Source organism: Vombatus ursinus, unplaced genomic scaffold, assembly GCF_900497805.2.
Source record: "Vombatus ursinus unplaced genomic scaffold, bare-nosed wombat genome assembly UNPS02014841.1, whole genome shotgun sequence".
NCBI lineage: Eukaryota > Metazoa > Chordata > Mammalia > Diprotodontia > Vombatidae > Vombatus > Vombatus ursinus.
The window spans coordinates 22,493,558-22,515,535 of NW_020954619.1; the positions used below are offsets into that span (position 1 = coordinate 22,493,558).

General features: G+C 37.3%; 1 protein-coding gene across 1 annotated transcript; it reads right to left on the bottom strand.

Annotated features, from left to right (window-relative positions):
- Positions 1-200: 200 nt before the first annotated feature.
- Positions 201-9,610, bottom strand: DEFB130B (defensin beta 130B). Its single transcript, XM_027840294.1, has 2 exons — positions 9,553-9,610; positions 201-370 (listed from the first exon to the last, which is right to left on the bottom strand). The coding sequence occupies exons 1-2, from the start codon at positions 9,608-9,610 to the stop codon at positions 201-203; spliced, it is 228 nt and encodes a 75-aa protein (XP_027696095.1).
- Positions 9,611-21,978: the final 12,368 nt, after the last annotated feature.

A 21,978-nucleotide genomic window follows, 5' to 3' on the forward strand; every position in this document is an offset into this window, starting at 1 on the left:
AAAATCTTTATTGGACTTTTAAATGAATCCAAGTTAGATACCTCCAGGGAAAAAGCACAGAAACAGTTTAAATCAATATTTATTTCTGACCAAAGAAGCACTAGAAGTTGGATTTTTAAGAAGATGGTTTATCAGTTTCTGTCTGGATACTCTGAGGCTCTCAGTGCTTTTTTTGCATGTATCCAGACCTATACAGTTTTTCACATGGGTTCGGGTGTTGGCATAAATGATGATAACCACCACTTTCGACAGCATGGTTTGTATGTTGTGCAGTGACCAATCCTCTCTTCTATTGTATTGCAACTGTCTTTTCTGCAGACACCTTGCAGCTGAACACATAGTCTTGAACCATGGTACATACTATTGCTGGCTGCATAAAACACAAGGAGCAAAGTCATTAACTCATTCCTGAATCTCTTGGGACTCTTAGGAAGAAGAAACCAATGGTAAAATGTGTCTTTATGCTTTGAAGTTGTGTTTATAGGGATACAAGGTAGTAGAGGGTTGACTAAATTTGGTGACTGAGGGTCATCTTCACACTTAACTTTTCTATTCCTTGACCCCTGTAAGCTCCCTCCTCCCTTTGCCATTCTATCTTTCTGAGATAATTTTTTTGGGGGAAGGCATTAAAAGAAATTATGAAAGGATGCAGTCAGTAGGTAATGCTTGAACTAAAGAAATTAAGGGTTCTAGTGGAGAACGGATGGTAATGAAGACAATGTGCTTAAGAAGATGCGAGCAGATGGGATCAAGGGCACATATGGAGAGGTTGACATTGGAAGAAGGGCCACCTCTTTGCAAGAGGTACAGTAATGAAGAAGACAATTGGGGATGAAGTGAAGGGGTTTTGAGTTTTTGAGAAAGGGAGAAGAGAGAGTTCAAATGATCTTTATTTTCTCAAACAGGCAAGATCCTCGGTTATGAGAGTGAGTACATGGGTTAGTATGGAAGGTTTGAGGAGGAAAGAGAAGGTTTAAAATGTCAGCTGTGGAGAGTAGAATAGAGTACGAATTTCGGGGAAGTTGTTGAGATTGGATAACATAAATTTCGAGGTCAATCCAGTCAACATGATGATGTGACATCCTTCAGCACCATGTAAATAAGTGCAAAGGAGGCAGATGGGGATGGTTGGGAGTCATACAAGGTTAGGTCTTGGCAAGATTTGGACACTGAAAAAACAGGGGAGCAGAAACTCAACAACTGATGATACTGTAGATTTGAACTAAAGTGCTGCCTCCTACATAAGGCATTTCCTTACCCCTCCTCAACTGTTACCCCTCTCTCCCCAAATTACTTTTTTTTCTTTTTCTTTTTTTTGCTAGGCAATGGGGTTAAGTGACTTGTCCAGGGTCACACAATTAGTAGGTGTCAAGTGTCTGAGGCTGGATTTGAACTCAGGTCCTCCTGACTCTAGAACTGTTGCTCTATCCACTGCACCACCTAGCTGCCCTCAAAATCACTTTTTATGCTTTTTGTGTGTTCTTAGCTATGTACACATTTGTCCTCCCAGTAGAATGTGAGTTTCATGAGGGGAAGGATGTGTCCCTTTTGTATATTTATCCCAAGCACTTAGCACAGAGCCTGGCACATCATATCAATCAATCAAACAATCAATAAGCATTTCTTAAGTGTCTTTTATGTGTCAGGAACTATGACAGGAGCTGAGGATGTGAAGATAAAAGTGAGATAGTCTGCCTCTGAACAGCAAATGTCAGACTTTGCTTTAGACTCTCCTTAGAGACTGTGCTGTCCTAACAGGCAGGGGTGCTTGTTTTCTTTTTGGCTGTGATAGGAGGTCATGCACTCCATTTGTCCAATGGCCATTCTAATTGGCTTAAACTCTTGCCTCTCAGAAGCCCTATCTTACCTAAACACAGGACTAAGTCGCCTCCTCTAGCTGAGGCCTTGTTAGATGCCCACCTTGGTGTCTGGGCTTTCTGGCTCTTGACCTTATTTTGCATTGCTTTTTATATTCCTTGTATTTACTTATCTGTGCACATATTTTGTTGAATAAATCAGTCAATCAACAAGGATTTTAAGGCACTCCTCAACTGTGTGGCAGTATGACAGTTATTTTGTTAGGTGCTACAGATTCAAAAACAGATCTGTAATAAATCATTGAGCTTGTATTCTTTTGTGGGAGCCAACATGTGTCCATGTAAGTATATATAAGAATTTTTTAAAAGCCAGACCTGTGATTTATTTATGTAGGAGCTCCTAGTTGTAAAAAGAGCATTTTCTTTTTCTTCCCTTATTGCTAAAGCTAACATTTTTAGTACAGTATTGAATAGCAGTGATGATAATGGACATCCTTGTTTCACCCCTGATCTTATTGGAAATGCTTCTAGCTTATTCCCATTACATATTATGCTTGCTGATGGTTTCAGATAGATGCTACTTATCATTTTAAGGAAAAGATTGCTATGCTCTCTAGTGTTTTTAATAGGAATAGGTGTTGTATTTTGTCAAAAGCTTTTTCTGTATCTATTGAGATAATTATATGATTTCTGTTAATTTTGTTATTGATATAGTCAATAATGCTGTTTGTTTTCCTAATATTGAACCAGCCCTGCATTCCTGGTATAAATCCCACCTGGTCATAGTGTATTATCCTCATGATTAGTTGCTGTAATCTCTCCGCTAATATTTTATTTAAAAATTTTGCATCTATATTCATTAGGGAGATTGGTCTATAATGTTATTTCTCTGTTTTGGCTTTTCCTGGTTTAGGTGCCAACACCATATTTGTATCACAAAAAGAACTTGGTAGGACTCCTTCACCTATTTTTCCAAATAGTTTATATAGTATTGAAATTAATTGTTTTTTAAATGTTTAATGGAATTCACTTGTAAATCCATCTGGCCCTGGAGACTTTTTCTTAGGGAGTTCATTAATGGATTTTTCAATTTCTTTTTCTGAAATGGGGTTATTTAAAGAGAGCATTTTGACACCCTTTCTGCAAGTATTAGTTTTAAAGAATCTCCTGGGGACATTGTCCAGGGTTACATGTATAAGAAGTGGGATTTGAAACCATATTTTGCAGACTCCAAGACCACTGCTCCCTGTGTCTTGATATAAACATATTGTTACTCCAAAAAATTAAAAAAAAAAACAATAAATAAGGTCCTTTTCTTTTTCAATGGTAGAGGGAGGCACTATCTGCTAGGAAGTGGATCAGGAAAAGGCCCATGTGGCTTTTGAGCTAGGGTTTGAGGAAATTAGAGATTCTAAGAGTTAGAATTGAGAAAAGAATACATTCTAAGCATAGAGAGAGGCCAGTGCAAAGGGACAGAGGTGGGCGATACAATGGTTCTTGAGAGCGGGGACTGTTTTTTCATGTTACCTTTGTTTCTACAATACCTATTGTAGAACCTGCTCCTAGTAGGCACTTAATAAATGTTTGTTGAATTGAAGTGAATAAAAAAGAAAAAAAGGGAGTCTGTGCCACAGGCTTATTTGACACATCATAAGAGTGGAATTGAATGGCCATGAGGCCATCATGATGACTGGTTTTAGTTGTAGTATTAAGATACAGATCCAGAAAAACCTAATTTGGCTGAAATATCTGTTGAGATGCCAAAAGCAATAGCAAGAATGATTCTATAGTGGTTTAATGATATATTGTGTACAGGTTCTTAACCTAGGGTCCCTGAACTTTTAAAGTATATTTTGACAAGTGCATTTCAATATAATTGGTTTCCTTTGTTAGCCTATGCATTTTATTTTATTTGTTTAAAGACATTTGTCTCAGAAGAGGTCCATACATTTCACCAGTCCACCAAAGGAGTCTATGACATAAAAGCAATTAAGAACCCCTGGTGTAGAAGATAGACAATCTGTCTGGAAGTCAAGCAGACCTGGATTCAGTTCCTGCATGTGTATTGGCTGAATGAACCCTGGGCAGTCATTTTTCCTTGCCACAGGCAGCTCTGAGACTGAGCTGTAGAACTTCATGTGGAGAGGGGGTTTTCTCCTGGGAGCTTCCTATACCATGATGGCTCTGGATGGAAAAAAACAAGCAAACAAACAACCAAACACTTTGGTGCTGAGCCCAAACCTGCCATTGGACTCCTTTGCATCTAGCATTATTGATTTTTAAAAATTTTATAAAGGTTGTTTGTGGCTCTGTCTTTGGGTGGTATTAGCTGATTTCTATTGTTGATGATGTTTTTATAAGCTTTGACTTCCTTCACTGCCCATTAGATCCCGTGCTAGAATAGTCCTTTCTCTGTTTTTTCCTGGAAAAGGACACCCAAGCCATGTTTCCTCTTTTCTGTCCTCTTTTGGCACAGTAAAGGCACAGATTCTCTCATAAAGCATTGGGGGGAAAAACACCATCAGATCCTTGGAACTAGAAGGAAATAAAGGAATTGGAGAAATCCTCATTCAGCTTAGTTTTCTCCATAATTTCATTGTTCAAATTTCATATGTGGTGATACTGTCATGATGTGTGATAGGCAGCTAGGTGGCGTAGTGGGTAGAGGTCTAGACTTGGAGTCAGGAAGGCCTGAGTTCAAATTCTGCCTCAGACATTTACTTCCAGACAATCTTTAATAGCCTCAGTTTCCTTGTCTATAAAATGAGGATAATTATAGTACTTACTTGATAGGGTTGTTATGAGGAGCAAATGAGAACATATGTAAAGGGCTTAGCAGCCCTTAAAGGTCTATATGTTGTCGTTCGGTTGTTTCAGTTGTGTCTGACTCTTTGTGACTCTTCTGGGATTTTCTTGGCAAAGATACTGGAGTAGTTTGCCATTTCCTTCTCCAGCTCATTTTCCAGATGAGGAAACTGAGGCAAACAAGGTGAAGTGATTTATTTAGGGTCACACAGCTTGTAATTGTCTGAGGTTGGGTTTGAATTCAGGTTTTCCTGACTCAAGGCCTAGTACTCTACTTACTGCATCACCTAGCAGTGTATGGAGGATGGATGGAATTAGGTAGTGACTTGAAGCAAGGAGACAAATTAGGAGACTATTTCAATAGTCTAGGAGAAAGGTGATAAGAGTCTGATCCAAAGTGGTAACTGTATGAGAGGAGAGGAGACATATTTGAGAGATGTTGTGGAGCTATAGTCAACAAAAGTAATTAGATGTCGACGGGTGAAGGAAAAGGAAGAATGGAGCATGACTGTAAGATTGCAAAGCTCAATGATTGGAAGGATGGTGGTGCCTTCCAAAGAAACAGAGAAATTAGGGAGATGGCTCTACTAAAGAAAAAAGGCAGTAAATTTTATAGTGAGAGCTTGAGGTGCATGGCTAATCCCAGTAGAGCTATCCAGTAGGCAGTTGGGATTAGGGCCTAGAGCTCAGGGCATGAATAGCTATGTAGAATTGGGATTCATGTATGTAAGTAACATAGAGTCATATATTTAGAGCAAGAATGCAAGTCATAGGTGATTAGTCCAGCACTCTTTCTTTATGGATGGAGAAACTGAAGATCAGAGAGGTGGAATGACTTGTCCATGGTCATAAAGGTAGTGAGTATCAGAGGTAAGATTTAAATAGTGATCTTCCTGCTTCCACGTCCAGCTTTAACCAGTAAACCATATTTTCTCTTAATGATCATTGAGTCCATGGGGGCTAATGAGATTATTAGTAATCATAACTGGCATGTATGCCAAACTTAAAGGCTTACAAAGTACTTTATATACATTATTTCATCTAAGCCTCAGAATAGCCCTGTGAGGAAGATAGGATGGGCATTATTGTTGCCATTTTACAGATGAACAAAATGAATCTTAGAGATAGTAAGTGACTTGTTCAAGGTCACATAACTGAGATGAGATTCAACGCCATGTTGTCCTGACTCCAAGTCTACCATGTTATTGGCTCTATCAGACTTGTTTTTAGGGAAAGAGAATAGAGATAGAGGAGAGAAGAGGGACCAGGTAGATCCCTGAGGGATGCTCATGCCAAAAGAATGGGCAATGGATAGTGATCTACCAAAGGAGACTGAGAAGGAAGAGTCAGACAGGAGAAGAACCAGGAGAAAGAACTGTCATGAAAATCTAGAAAGGAGAGATTATTCAGGAAGACAGGATGGTTAAGTGAGGGTACATTAGGGGACATTTCCCTGGGTTCTCTTTCTACATTATTATGTTGTTCGTTGCTTGGGCTGGGCTGGATTTTGCTTTGTGCTAATGGTGCCTCCCTCTGGTGTGCTTATAGGGCTTTCCATCCTCAATTTTTTGCAAGGTCAAGTGCCCAATAGTAGTAACACATGTGTCTTATGTTACAAAGTACTTTTTCATGAAAATCCTATAAAATATTATTATCCCCACTTGATATAAGAGGAAATTGAGGTCTAGACATGTAAAATGAGTTGCTTAGATTGATATAGCTAGTAAACATAAGATCTGGGATCCAAATTCTGGTCTTCTGATACAGATTTATAGTTTTTTCCACTAAACCATACCAAATGACTTAGGCCAGGGGTGAGGAACTTGTGGCATAGAGGCCACATGTAGCCTTCTAGGTCCTTGGGTGCAGTCTTTTGACTGAGTCCAAGTTTTACAGAACAAATCTTTTTATTAAGAGGATTTGTTCTGTGAAGTTTGGATTCAGTCAAAGGGCTACACTCGAGAATCTACAGGGCCACATGTGGCCTCTAGGCCACAGGTTCTCCACCCCGACTTAGGCTATACATGATGATCGTATATCCTGCTTTTCCACACACTTTTCTGGTGTTGGAAGCTCATAATTGAGGCCAATCTTAGTATGGTCATTATTGGGTTACGGGATCAGAATATCTCTGGTAGAAGCGACCTCAGAGACTCTTTAGTCTGTATCTACATAGGAAGAACCTTTGCTCCATTTTCACTAAGTAGTCATTTAACAATTAATTGAAGATCTCCAAGTGAGGGCAAAACTACTACTGCTGAGGCAGTCCATCCTACTGTTACATAATTTTAAAGAATATTTTCTTTTCTTTGAACTTAAATTAGCTTCACCTTCTAGCAACTGCTTCTAGTTTCTCTTCTGGACTCAAGGAGAACAAGTCTAATCCCTCTTCTAAGTGAAGGTCTTTCCAATACTTGAAGAAAGCTCATTTATCTTGCCTAAGACTTCTCTTGTCCTGGCTAAGCAGCACTATTTCCATCAACTAATTTTCATATGACTTTCATATGGCATGATCCATGGTATATTACAAGGTCTTTCACTATCCTACTTGCTTTCCTTTGGGTCTTCTCCAATTTGGTAAACTTCGTCTTAAAATGCGATACCCAGAAATCAATATGATATCCCATATGTGGTTAGACCCAGGCAGAACACAATCACAGGATAACTATCACCATTCTTCTTCTGGGCACTATACTTCTCTAAATGCAGCATACAATCATATTAGCTTTTTGGGTTGTCATATCACACAATGGACTCGTATTGTTCTAACAGTAAGCTAAAAGTTTGAGATATTTTTTATAGAAATTCTTTTCTAGTTCTGCCTCCCCTATCTTGACTTTGTGAAGTTGATTTTTTTGAACATGAGTATAAAACTTTACATTCATCTCCATTAAATATCATCATATTAGATTTGGCCCACTGTTCTAGGTTGTGAGATCTTTTTGGATCCCAAGTCCATTCCTTGTTAGCAATCTTCATATCATCTGCAATTCTAGACTTCTTTCTTCTAAACTGAAATTAACCCTTTAATGTCTACTCTTTGGGTTTGGTCATTCAAACAGTCTTTAATCCATCCAACTATTGTTATCTAGCCCATATTTTTATATCTTATCCATCAAGTTAGGATGCTGAAATCTAACTAAACAATGTCTAGAGTATCCACTAGAGTAGTGACTAGTGGGGTTGGTCTGGCATGATGATGGCCAGAACTACCTCCCTGGAGACCTGAAGAATCTTCAGAGTGCTAGGACAAGCCATTGTCATGCAAATTGACTACTGAGCCTGGGCCTGAGATTGGGCTGCACTAGAACTTTACTGACTTCTCCTCATTTATAAACTTCCTGAACTCCCCCTCACACTTTTTTCCATGTTAAAAAGGATAGTTAAGAAGAGAGGGAAGGAAATAAGAATTTATTAAGAGCCTGCTACATATTACAGTGCTGATTTTTTACAAATATTATCTCTTTTATCCTCATAACAAACCTGTGAGGTAGGGGCTATTATTATTCCTATTTTAGAGTTGAGGAAACTGAAGCAGACAGAAGTTTAAGTGACATGTTTGGGGTCATGGCTTGAATGTGTCAGAGGCTGTATTTGAATTCAGGTCTTCCTGTTTCCAGGCCCCAGTATCTGTTATGCCAACAGTTACCTTTTCATTTTCAGAGGATCTTTCTTGACTCTTCTGTAGAACTCTAGGATGCCCTAATTTAAGTCACTGAGAACTAAGGTAGAGAAAGAAAAAGGGACAGGTTCTTCTAGGGAGTGGATACTTTCACCCTCTAACTCAATATATGCCCCTAGGTAGGTCTTTTTAGTTCTATAGGTTGATCTCCTCATCTGAAAAATGACGGGCATGTTGGAGAGATAAGTCCTCTGATGTACTGTTGGTGGGGCTGTAAAGTGGTCCAACCATTCTGGAAAGCAATTGGAAATTATGTTGTGAATGTAACTAAAATATCTATACACTTTGACCCAGAGATCTATTGCTAATCATATACACCAAGGAGGTTGAAGATAGAGAGAAAGGCCCAGTAGATGGTAAGATATTTATAGTAGCATTTTCTATAGTGGTAAATAATTGGAAACAAAGTAGATGTCTGCAAGGTGGAGAAAGGCTAAAGAAATCAGGGTACATAGATGCAGTGGAATTTTATTATGGAGGAAGTACAATACAAAAAGCATAGAAAAACTAATTTGAATTGAGGCAAAGTGGATTCAGCAGAAAAAAAGAGAATATAATGGCCATAATGATTAATAATAATAATAATTTACTAATAATGTAAATATGGAAAGACCAACAAACCAACCAAAAAGTGGGAAGCTATGTAGTTTTAATGACTGAACTTGGTTTTGAAGAAGAGATGAGAAAATACATCTTCCTGCCATATTTGTAGAAGTGAGGGACTGTAGGTGTCGAACTGTAAATATACTTTCAGTCTCAGTCGATATCTTGGTTGGTTTTACTGAATTTTTTCCTTCTCTTTCATTTTTATTCTTTGTTACAGATGAATTCTCTCTGGATTTGGAAGGCAGGAGAAAATTATTTGAAAATGAAGCTGATATAAAACAGAAGATTTTAAAAATGAAAAAAAGGAGAGATGCATAATAACGCATTTTATTTATTTATAATAATGCATTTTATAATGCATAATAAAATGCATAATAATGCATTTAAATGCATAAAAAACCTTTGGGCAGTTAAAGGGTGCTAGGGAGAGTTGCTAAATGTTGATAGGAAGAAAGAGAACTGGATGCTGAAAGTATCCAAACCGATAATTAACTTAACAGTTTGGAAAAGGCCTGGACCTGGATAAACTAATAAAATTGAACTCAACTCTCAGAAATGGTCTGTGGGGCTGAGGTGACCAAAGTAGTGTAGAAAGCTTCCCCAAGCAGCATATCCCCTACCATCACTTCAATCCTACTTTACCTGGTGGTATCAGGGCCACAAAGAGGAGAAGAACAGAGAAAAGGAACACAGTTCTCATGGTGGAAGGAGTCAGTTGAGAGGATGAGCCGCTGGGCTGATAGAGGAGGCTTCAGGTCTCTGCCAGGAAGTCAGTCTGGCCACTTTTTATCTAGGGGCTCCTAATTCTCTGGGAGAATGATGTTCTCCTTGACTGGCCATGCTTAAAGAGCTGGAAGGCACCTCCACTTCTCCAGAAACCACCAGCTTCCAAATTAGGTAACTGATCAAACCATTATATGAGAAAGCAGGTATAGAATCTTTTCCTCTCCATTTTCCTAGACTAGAGTGTCCCCATCCAGAGCTCTATAAACAGGAATTTTTGCATGTGGGTTTAGTACCACAAACTGCCCAGGACAAGCAGCCTGAAGGATGCCCTTTATTGGGGAAGGAGTGAGGAAGTGATGGAGATTCTAGAAACCCAGAATGAGGCCTGTGCTAGGAAGCTTGGCGTATATGGATGGAGGGTGAGGAGGAAGAAGGAAGGCATTGTAGAAGAACTTGCCCTAGTTTGCCATCTAGTGCAGTGTGGTAGACAGTATTGGGCCTGGTGCCGGGAAGACCTGAGGTCCAATCTGACCTCAGATATTTATTAGCTATGTGAGTCTGGGGCAAATCATTTCACCACTATCTGCCTCAGTGTCCTCAGCTGTAAAATGGGTATAACAATAGCATCTGCTTCTGAGGATTGTTGTGTGGATAAAATGAGATATTTGTAAAACAATTCTCAAACCTTAAAGCAGTGTACAAATGCTCTCATTGTCATCATTACTATTACTTTCCTATTTTAACTAATAATTCTTGTTAACTAGGTGCTAAGCTTTGCTGTTTTTACACTGCAAGTGTTGACAGTGTCCTCTCAATTTGGTACCTTGGGACAGAGCCCAGATCACCTTTCCTTAGTTATGTCTCTTCTACCCTCATCCTAAAGTTCTCTGGTGGATGGGTTGAGTCCAGATCACGTGACTGCAGGAGGTCATTGAGATTTCCAAATATGTAGTAAGAACAAAGATAATTCTTTATCCCCTGAAAGACATTAATATTATATGATTATATTAATAACTAATTTTAATTTGTGATCCATCCTTTTCCTTTTGCTTCTTTTAAGACCCCACTCCTGAAAAGGTCAGTCAGTCAGTCTCTGAAGGGCATAACAAAGGAATAAGTTTACTACTAGTCCCCAAGACACAAGCTCCTTAGCTAATTTCCCAACTGGGAAACCAGATTCCTGTTTAGAGTGTAAATAGAATCCACTCTGGGTGAGTCCTTTGCCTGGGGGAAAAAACTACAGCCCTTTATCCCATTCAGGATCATGGAAGAGAAAATTAGCCAGAGAGATCTGGATGGAAATGGCTTCCCCTGCCTAGATTGCTAGAGGCTACTGGGTGTCATGATCAAGCCATATTCTTAGCTGGAGGAACTGAAGACTTTTAACCCATCTCCTCATTAAATGTCTACTACTCAAGGTTGAATTTCACTGATTAGGGGAGTTCCCTGTCAGAAGGTACACACCTCATTTAAGGTGTTTTCAGAGTCTTCCTTGTCTTCTTTGGTTACCAAGAGAAAACACTGACCATCAATTTATTGATTATGAGCTAGCCTAATTAATAAGTTGATTATTAATTGCTTAGAAACTCTGTCTCTCCAGGGTTTTATTCTCGACACCACCTTAATCTCTTTACAATTATAGGCCCAAATAGTTACTTATTATAAATCTTGGCAGTCTAAGGCTGAGAAAGACTTAGTTTACAATGCATTCTGCACACCCTATCTGTGTGGTTGCTGGCTACATGGATTTCTATGTTTTTCAGTCATTTTTCTGTTATGTCTGAGTCTTTGTGACCCCAATTGGGTTTTTCTTGGCAAAGATACTGGAGTGGTTTACTATTTCCTTTTTTTAAAAATTTAACTTTTTTTATTAGTTTATTTTGATTTATCAACAATCGCTTCCATAAGCTTTTGAGTTTTAAATTTTTCTCCCCCTCCTTCCCCACCTTCTTCCCCAAGAAGGTGCACAATCCGATATAGGCTATACATATACATTTCCTATTAAACATATTTTCACATTAATGATATTGTGAGTAAGAATTAGAACCAATAGGAGGAACCACCAGAAAGAGGAAATAAAACACAACAGACGAAAAAAAAATAGCAAATAGTATGCTTTGATTTGCATTCAAACTCCATAGTTCTTTCTTTGGATGTGGATAGCATTTTCCAACATGAGGCCTTTGGAGATGTCTTAGATTCTTGTATTGCTGAGAAAGGTTAAGTCTATCAATATTAGTCATCGCACAATGTGGCTGTTACTGTGTACAACATTCTCCTGGTTCTGCTCACTTCACTCAGCATCAGACCATACAAGTCTTTCCAGGTTTTTCTGAAGTCTGCCTGCTCATCATTTCTTATAGCACAATAGTATTCCATTACATTCATATACCACAACTTGTTCAGCCATTCCCCAATTGTTGGGCATCCTCTCAATTTCCAATTCTTTGCCACCACAAAAAGAGCTGCTATAAATATTTTTGTACATGTGGGTCCTTTTCCCACCATTTCCTTTCCCAATGCATTTTATAGATGACAAAACTGAAACAAAATTAAGTGACTTGTCCAGGGTCACACAGCTGGAAAGTGTCTGAGGCCAAATTTATTTACTGTACAACCTAGCTGTTCCTCCTTACAAATTTCAAACTGTTTGGTTACCTAAAATTGATTGTTTTCTTAAGGATAGAATCACTGGATTTTTGTCTTTTTTTTTTGTAGGATAGTGGAAAGAATGCTAAATCCAGAGTCAGAACAATGGGGCTCACATTCAGCCTCTGAAACTTCTTGGCCTTGGACAAGACACTTCTCCATTGACCTCAGTTTCCTCTAAAACAGGACTGAGAATACTTGTCCTATGACCTTTATACACCTTAAATATCTGTTGATATGTGAGTGGTATTTGTTACTATGATGGATTCAATAGGAATTTATCCCACTCAATAGTGCATTTAAATACTAGTTTAGAAAGATAATAAGGAAAGTCACCACAAGGGCATCTAAGGACAAAAGTGGGAGGACAACCAATAAAAAAAAGTTGAAAAAAAATTATAATTTTTTTTTTACAAACTCCTTTCTCCATCAATGACAATGAAACCATTACAACTAGGTCCAAACATCATAGGCAGAAATGATACTAAACAGAATAAAGAGAAGGAAAGCTTTGGGTTGGACCAAGTGTGTGCAGACACAGGCATGCGCACAAGCGCACTTTTAGGACATCTGTTTTGGAAGTGTCACAATTAGGAGGGCTTTGACTGAAGGGAAGGTGCTTGAGGGGTAGCTAGGTGGTGCAGTGGATAGAGCACCAGCCCTGAAGTCAGAAAGACCTGAGTTCAAATCCAGCCTCAGACCAAACACTTGACACTTACTAGCTGTGTGATCCTGGGCAAGTCACTTAAGCCCAATTGCCTAAAGAAAAGAAAAAAAAAGACAAAAAAAACCTAGTAATTTTGACAACATTTTTATGTCAATGGGATAGGACGTATATAAGTTAATAGTTATCAATATTCATTTGTTCACCTTGATTCATTAGTAAAGGCCATTTTTTTTTTATTCTAACAAAATCAATAGTGGCTAGGAGCAATCAGGAAAGGTCTCATTTAGCAGATAATATTTGAGTTGAGCCTTGAAGGAAAATGAAGATTTTAAGAGTTAGAGATGGGGAGGGAAGGCTCTTTATGTATGGAAGATAGCTATTGCAAAATTATGGAGATGGGAGGTATAATGATTGTGAAGAACAGCAAAAAATGCACTTTGTCTGAGCTATAGAGTATGTGAAGGGAAGTAATGTATGATAATCCTGGAAACGTAGGTTCCTAGGTATGACATGGCCTATCTTCTCATACAGTTCATGGTCTAGTAGAAAGTAAGAGATAAACACAGATAACTGTGATATTCAATATTATATGATAAATGCATTGAGGAATTATAAAAGAGTGCTATGTGAAGAAAGGCTGTCACTAATCAGGGTAAGGGTGGGGTAGCATCAGGGAAAACTTCTTAGAGCAGGTAGCATTTTCATTGGGTTTCATGGGTAGGAAGTTAAACAAAGTGGGGAAGGAGAGAATAGCAAACTTAGGGAACAATGTTAGCAAAAGAACCAGATGGTCAGGTTTATGTTGGAAATAAGGCTTTAGAGAGCAAGGGTGAAACAGTAAAATCTGAAACAGTGCCTCGGGAATCCAAAGGGCAAATCTAAGGAACTGAGGCAGAAATGTGTGCTGACCCACAGAGTCCACAGGCAGGGCAACCAGCAGAGGGGCTTCTTAGTAGTTGTTCGTATAATGACTTGAGAGCTTTTGCTTTATTTTATTTTAATTTTTTTTAATGCTGTGACATTTAAAAAAATCCAAGGGACAACTTCTGGGTAATTTAATCAATTTGTTAATAATGCCAGCAATTTAATAAAAGTATGGTCATTTGTCCATCTTTCTTTTAGACCAAAGACTACTCATGGAGGTGGGCTCAGAGTTTATCTGCCCCTGCATGAGCACATATGACTGAGGGTGGCAATCAACTTTGACTGATTAACAATTAATGAGAAAATGAGAATTACAGTGAGAGGTGGGCTATATTACAATGAGGTCTTGAGGTACATGACTTGGATCACTCAAATCTTGGTCAAAGCGACTTAGCAATTTCCATATCACCTGTTTGACAAGAGGGACAATCCATATTTTCCTAGACCTTTCAGAGCAAACACTTTGGGCAGTAATGAAACCGTTAGCCCAACCTTAGAATTTCTTTTACTGTTTTTGATTAGATTTCAGCTATCCTGACTGGCTAAATCTTTTAGCAAAGATTTCCCACACTGGTTGATTTCTGTATGAAGAAATAGAAAAGAGGAAATATCTTGGTCCTAATTCAATAATTAGTTATTAATACAAGAGAGAAACAATAATTTCTCACATTCCCCCATTTCATTCTATTGAGAGACAATGTTTCCTCAATGAATTACTAACTAAATAAATAACTAACTAACTAAAGAGTTTTTAACTGTGAGGCTTATGAGAGGAAACAATGTGAAGGGAAAAGGGAAAGACATTGATTACATTGACAAAATCAAAGGGGGCAGACCTTTCTGTTAAGCAAACTTTACAGATTAAAGGCACATAGGGTAGAAGCAAATAATAATAATAAAAAAAATACAATTTTCCACTTAAGGCTCAGAAAAGTCTTATCTCATACAGCTGTCTGGTTCTCAGGACACCATCTGATGCAACTCTCTGGTCTGGATGTAGTCTCTGAACTGTTTCCATGTGACTGGCTTCTCTGGTTCTGGTCACTTATAGGCATCCTCTTCTCTTCTACAAATCTCCTACAAAATTGGTCTTAACACAATTTTAAATTTACTTCACCAATAACTAGGCCAAATAACAAAAGTTAGCTCAACCCTTATGGCTCTACTATTAGAAAATCAAATTTGGAACCTATTAGACCAGGGAATTTACAATTCTAGTTTGGCCAGTTGTCATGTTGATATATCTAAGAAACTCAGATACAAGCCAAAAATTAGAACCCAATTTTTCTACTTGTCATTGTTCATCCCCCCCCCCCATTAAGAACATGTGATACTGCTAAGGAATTAATAACAGAATGCTTTTTATAAGAAGATAAACTCCAATACAAAAATGAATTTAAAAGTTGTCAAGTTAACTTCAATTATAACAAAAGATGTTGGAATGGAGTGTATAAATGCATAATTTAAGAACAATATTTATGAGTTGTTTTTAATAAAACACCTTCAGCTTCTAGCCATATTTAAATGAATAACCCCTAGTAAAAGTAGATCTCTCTTTGTCATTTATAAGATAGACCACAAGCCATTCTTCTTTCAAGATAACTACTTGTGCTGCTATTATTTTCATTAAAACAGAACTGAGTCAGTTATGATATTAACCTTACCAAATAGCAGAATTATATCCTGGTTTCACAAATTTTTACATCATTGCCTAATTATCCCCAAATCATTAACTTAAAGTAACAGGTGTCAAGACGAAATAGTTCGTTGTTTGGGATATAAAAAAGACTAAAATTCTAGCTGAAATAACTCAAATCTTATACTTGCATCTTATTATAGTAGTTCAGATGTGGTTTAACATTAACCTAAAAGATCTATTTAGTTGCATTTTTACTGAGCACTTAACATGATTATAGAAATTTGCCATAAAAGAAGAATCAGGGACATGGGAAATAATGCTTCCCTAACTTCACGTCAATTCCAGGCAAAAGTTATATAGATAGCCAATTACACTGAGTCAGTCACTCAGCCAAATGAGATATTTTCCATTCAAGAGGAAGATTCATACTGGGGAAATTGAGTCAGAATAATCCTATCTCAGTCCATGTCAAGAGTCATTCTCTCAGCCTTTCTCATGAGAACTCTACCTGTAGTTCATGGATGTCAGTGCTATAGGGTTACTGGCATCATGGATTCATTGGCTTAATATTCCTTGGTGGTCATACCTGGAGTGAAACTCAGGATGATATTAGTTGCAGTCCCATAATGTCTTAAACAGAAAATTCCAATAATCAGAGCTTAAGGTTGATTTAGCTCTTAAGGATCACATGTCCTAGATAACAAGTATTGACTATACTCTCACATTGGTAACAGAGATTCATCATGAAAAATCACAGCTTATTGCTCATGCTAAGTAGATGCTTTTTCATCCCTAAGTTCAACATTACACAAATAATTTTGCTTTGAGACGCTTAATAATAAACAACAAAAGATTTGGAATGGGATGTGTAAATATAATAATCCCAAATTGTATATAGAGGACAACTTATATGAAACATTGTCTATAGTAAAACAATACTAAGTTGGTTTAAAATGTCTTTAAATAGCATAAATAAATCCCCAAAGTATCATAAACAAAATAAATTCTTAATCATCACAAATTCCTAAGTACCATCCTCCTCTAGTGAAAAGATATTTGCAATGGAAAGGAGATTCAGTTTTTCTAGGTAAAGCAATGCCAAAAAAGTGTGTATGTGTGTGTGCATACACACATACATAGACACACATATATACATATATGTCTAAATGTATATATGTGTGTGTATATCTATCTATTCATCTATAGCTATATATCCAATTAAATTAGCCTTACCTCAATAACAAAGTTTACTAGGCCTCTAAAAATTTGCTCATTATCTTTTCCTGATATGAAATATATCACTAGAAATTAATGATTACATTCTGGAATCCCACATAGATAGTGAATATTTGATAACTCACTTAAACCTCTAGAAAAAACAACACTGGCCATTTGCTGTAAACCTCAAAATTAACATATATACACACACATATATACATATACATACATACATATATGTATCTGCATCTTAGATGAAACTCACTATACATCATAAGCAGGCTTGAAAATTATATCCCCATTTTTTTTACCCCCATTTTTTGCAAAGAGTATTTGTATCTCAGTCAGTAGGAATTCCACAACACAGCAAGGTCTTGCACAGGGTTCATAAGAATTTATATCTAGATGGTTCCAAGAATCTTTGTAAGTTTACAAAATGATTTTACAAGGTCTTTTCTTTGTACCTTTTCTCACACATTAATCAATTATCAATTTTCCTTTTTAAAAATACTTATGTAAATACCTATTAGATTTTAACGTTGTAACAATAACTCCAAATAACTTAGTTAACAATCTCATAATTTTAATAAGTGATAGCCAAATCATTTTAGGTTGAAACTCTATCTCAAATATAGGCAAAACTGGAAGTTAAAGTTTTTAAATTACAATACTTAAGAATATTATGCATGTGGTCAGCAGGGCTGATAAAATGACGTAATAGCTATCTAACCCATTTTAAAAATCTTCTTTTAACAGTACAATTCTTTTTTTCTTTTTTGTGAGGCAATCAGGGTTAAGTGACTTGCCCAGGGTCACACAGTTAATAAGTGTCAAGTGTCAGAGGTCAGATTTGAACTCAGGTCCTCCTGACTCCAAGGCCAGATCCCCCACCGCTGTGCCACCTAGGTGCCCCTTAATAGTACAATTCTTAATCTAATAATATCAAGATTATAAGAGAAGTTGCTTTTTTAACAACATTGCTGGTATAATAATTTACCAAATTATATGACATAAAAAAATTTAGAAACACAACAGTACTGTAAACAATATCATGTATATGAAACTTGAAACAAAACCAATTACTTGGTCAAAGGATATGAACAGGCAGTTCTCAGATGAAGAAATTAAAACCATCTATAGTCATATGAAAAAATGCTCTAAATCTCTGTTGATTAGAGAAATGCATATCAAAACAACTCTGAGGTACCACATCACACCTATTAGATTGGCCAACATGACAAAAGAGGAAAATGATAAATGTTGGAGAAGATGTGGGAAAATTGGAACACTAATGCATTGTTGGTAGAGTTGCAAAACAATCCAACCATTTTGGAGAGCAATTTGGAACTATGCCTAAAGGGCTATATAAAAATGTGCATACCCTTTGACCCAGCAATAGTACCTCTAAGGCTATGTCCCAGAAAGATCATACAAATGGGAAAAGGACCTACATGTACAAAAATATTTATAGCAGCTCTTTTTGTGGTGGCAAAGAATTGGAAATTGAGAGGATGCCCACCAATTGGGGAATGACTGAACAAGTTGTGGTATATGAATGTAATGGAATACTATTGTGCTATAAGAAATGATGAATAGGCAGACTTCAGAAAAACCTGGAAAGACTTGTATGGTCTGATGCTGAGTGAGATGAGCTGAACCAGGAGAATGTTGTACACGGTAACAGTGATGTTGTGCGATGATTAATGTTGATAGACTTAACCCTTCTCAGCAATACAAGGCTCTAAGACATCTCCAAAGGCCTCATGATGGAAAATGCTATCCACAAAGAAGAAAGAACTATGGAGTTTGAATGCAGATCAAAGGATACTATTTGCTATTGTTTTTCTTCTGTTGTGTTTTGTTTCCTCTTTCTGGTGGTTCCTCCTATTGGTTCTAATTCTTACCTACAACATCATTAATGTGAAAATATGTTTAATAGGAATATATATGTATAACCTATATTAGATTGCATGCTATCTTGGGGAAGGAGGTGGGGAAGGAGGGGGAGAAAAATTTAAAACTCAAAAGCTTATGGAAGTGATTGTTGATAATTCAAAATAAATTAATTAAAAAAAACCAAAAACAATTACCAAACAAAACCATTAGTACCTGAGGTGGCCTCAGTTCAGTTGAATGTATTTCCAAATTACTTTACACAGAAAATCATTCATATCATCACGATTGGCAGTGAGTACTGATCACATCTAAAACACCATATAAAGTTATCAAGTATGAAGCAATTACATTGAATTAAGAGATATTAAAAAGTTAACATTTACATAGTGTTTGCCCTATGCCGGATACTATGTTAAACATTTTACAATCATGTGATCCTCACAACAACCCTGGAAGGTGGATGCTATTATTATCTCCTTACAGAACAGTAAACTGAGGTAAAGAGACATAAGTCACAAAGCTAATAAATTTCTTAATACCAAATAACAGAAAATATTGCCCCAGGAAAAACCCTGGAACAGCTGAACCAGAAGAAAGATGGGGTGCAGTAGTTCAGTAGCTCAGATAGCTTGAGGGATTTACGGGAAAGGTCCCTCTTGCTCTGGGGGAAAAGGAGCACTACAAAATGGGAGGCGTCCCAGCAAGCTAGCGGAAAGCCCTACCTTAGCACACTAGGAGGAGATCCTGAAGCCCCAGGTGGTGGAGCAGGCGAACACCAACACCTGGACCCCCAAGTGCCTCAGTGAGGGTGGGGGAACTGGTGGAAACCAGCTTGGAAAACCACCAGGTGCCTCGGCATTCTGCAGCAACTGACTCTCCCAGTGCCTCAGCAAAAATAAGGGAAGCAGCACTCTAAGGGGCCTCAGGCAGATAAACATCTTGCAACATCCATCTAAAAGGAGCAGAAGAAAGCAAAAGAAAGGAAAAGCCCCTGAAATCTCCAGGGGACACATTACCCAATCCTACCCCTAGAGTTCCAGTATTGCTCATTCCAGCACACCACCAGGTAAGCTGCCAGAACCCTACAGCCTCCAATTGCCAACATCAGAGGCCCCATCACACAAAACCAATGACCAGGCCCTAGGCTCCCAACATAAGAAGCTTGTATCAGTGACCTCTGCTCTCCAGCAGGAGAGCTCAATCTCTTTAAAGGCCAGGAAATAAGCAAATACCATGAGCAAAAAGAAACGTACCATAGATTTATATTATGAGAACAGTAAAGATCAAGGCATAAATTCGGAAGAGGACAACATTATCAACAAACCCACATCTGGAACCTCAAAAGGGAATATGAACTGGTCTGAAGCCCAAAAAGCCTTCTTAGAAGAGCTCAAGAAGAAGGAAGGACAAAAATTAACTGTAGAAAACAAATCCTTAAAAAATACAATTGGCCAACTGGAAAAAAGGTACACTGAAGAAAACAAGTCCCTAAAAAATACAATTGGCCATATGGGGAAGGAGGTACAAAATCTAATAGAAGAAAACAGTTTGTTAAAAATTAGAATTGGGCAAATGGAAGCTATTGACTCTATGAGAGAGCAAGAATCAGTCAAACAGAAACAAAAGAATGAAAAAATAGATGAAAATGTAAAATACCTCATTGGTAAAACAACTGACCTGGAAAATAGGTCCAGGAGAGACAATTTAAAAATTATTGATCTACCTGAAAATCACAATGAAATAAAGAGCCTGGACAGTATCTTTCAGGAAATCATCAAGGAAAATTGCCCTGAGGTCCTAGAACTAGAAGGTAAAATAGCCATAGAAAGAATCCACTGATCACTTCCTGAAAGAGATCTCAAATTGAAAATGCCAAGGAATATGGTAACCAAATACCAGAATTACCAGGTCAAAGAAAAAATACTGCAAGCAGCCAGAAAGAAACAATTTAAATATCATGGAACCATAGTCAGGATTACACAGGACCTTGCAGCTTCTACATTAAAAGACCGTAGGGTGTAGAACATGATATTCCATAAGGCAAAGGAGCTTGGATTGCAACCAAGGATCAACTACCCAGCAAAAAATGAGCATGATCTTTCAGGAGAGGAGATGGATATTCAACAAAATAAGAGATTTCCAAACCTTCCTGATAAAAAGACCAGAGCTCAACAGAAAATTTGATCTTCAAATACAAGACTCAAGAGAGACATAAGAAGGTAAATGGGACAGAAAGAAGCAACATGTTATTAATAAGGGCAAACTGTTTATATCCCTACAAGGGAAGATGACACTTGTAACCCTTGAGAACTGTATTATTATTACACCATGTTAAATGGGTATACATAAAGGGGGTGGGTATAAGTTGACTTTGATGTAATGATAAAAAATATCTAATCAAGTGGGTTAAATGGATTCAAGTAAGTGGATTAATGTGATCTGACTAAGAAAATGTATTGAGAGAAAAGGAAAGGAGGAGGCAGACAAGGGTAAATTACATTACAGGAAAAGGCACAAAAACCTATTCCAGCAGAGGGAAAGAAGGGAGTGAGATGAGCATTGTTTGAACCTTACTCTCATCAGATTTGGCTCAAGAAAAGAATAACATAATCACTTAGGTACTAATATTGATAGACTTAACCCTTCTCAGCAATACAAAGATCTAAGACATCTCCAAAGGCCTGATGATGGAAAATGCTATCTACATTCAAGGAAAGAACTATGGAGTTTGAATGCAGATTGAAGCATGCTATTTGCTATTTTTCTTCTGTTGTGTTTTGTTTCTTCTTACTGGTGATTCCTTGTATTGGTTCTAATTTTTACTTACAACATCACTAATGTGAAAATATGTTTAATAGGAATGTATATGTATAGCCTATTTCAGATTGGATGCTGTCTTGGAGAGGGAGGTGGGGAAGAAGGGGGAGAAGAATTTAAAACTCAAAAGCTTATGGAAGTGATTATTGATAAATCAAAATGAATTAATTAAAAAATACCAAATAACAAATGTTTTTTGTGTTATATTCTAATTTACCATAATTATCCTGATAGGAGAACTCAGACCTCATTCTTATTTCTTTCAGGACAGATATTGGCTTAAATTAAATAAAATCCAGATTTATAATTGCTAATGGTAACATATATGTATATACACACACATATATGTGCACACACACATATGTGCACACACATATACGTACATATGTACACATATACATATATACATGTATACATATACACACATGCATATACCCACACTCACTCACACCTATATACATACATATATATTTATATTTATATATGTGTGTGTAGTCACATACACACACATATGACACATGTGAATTCTACC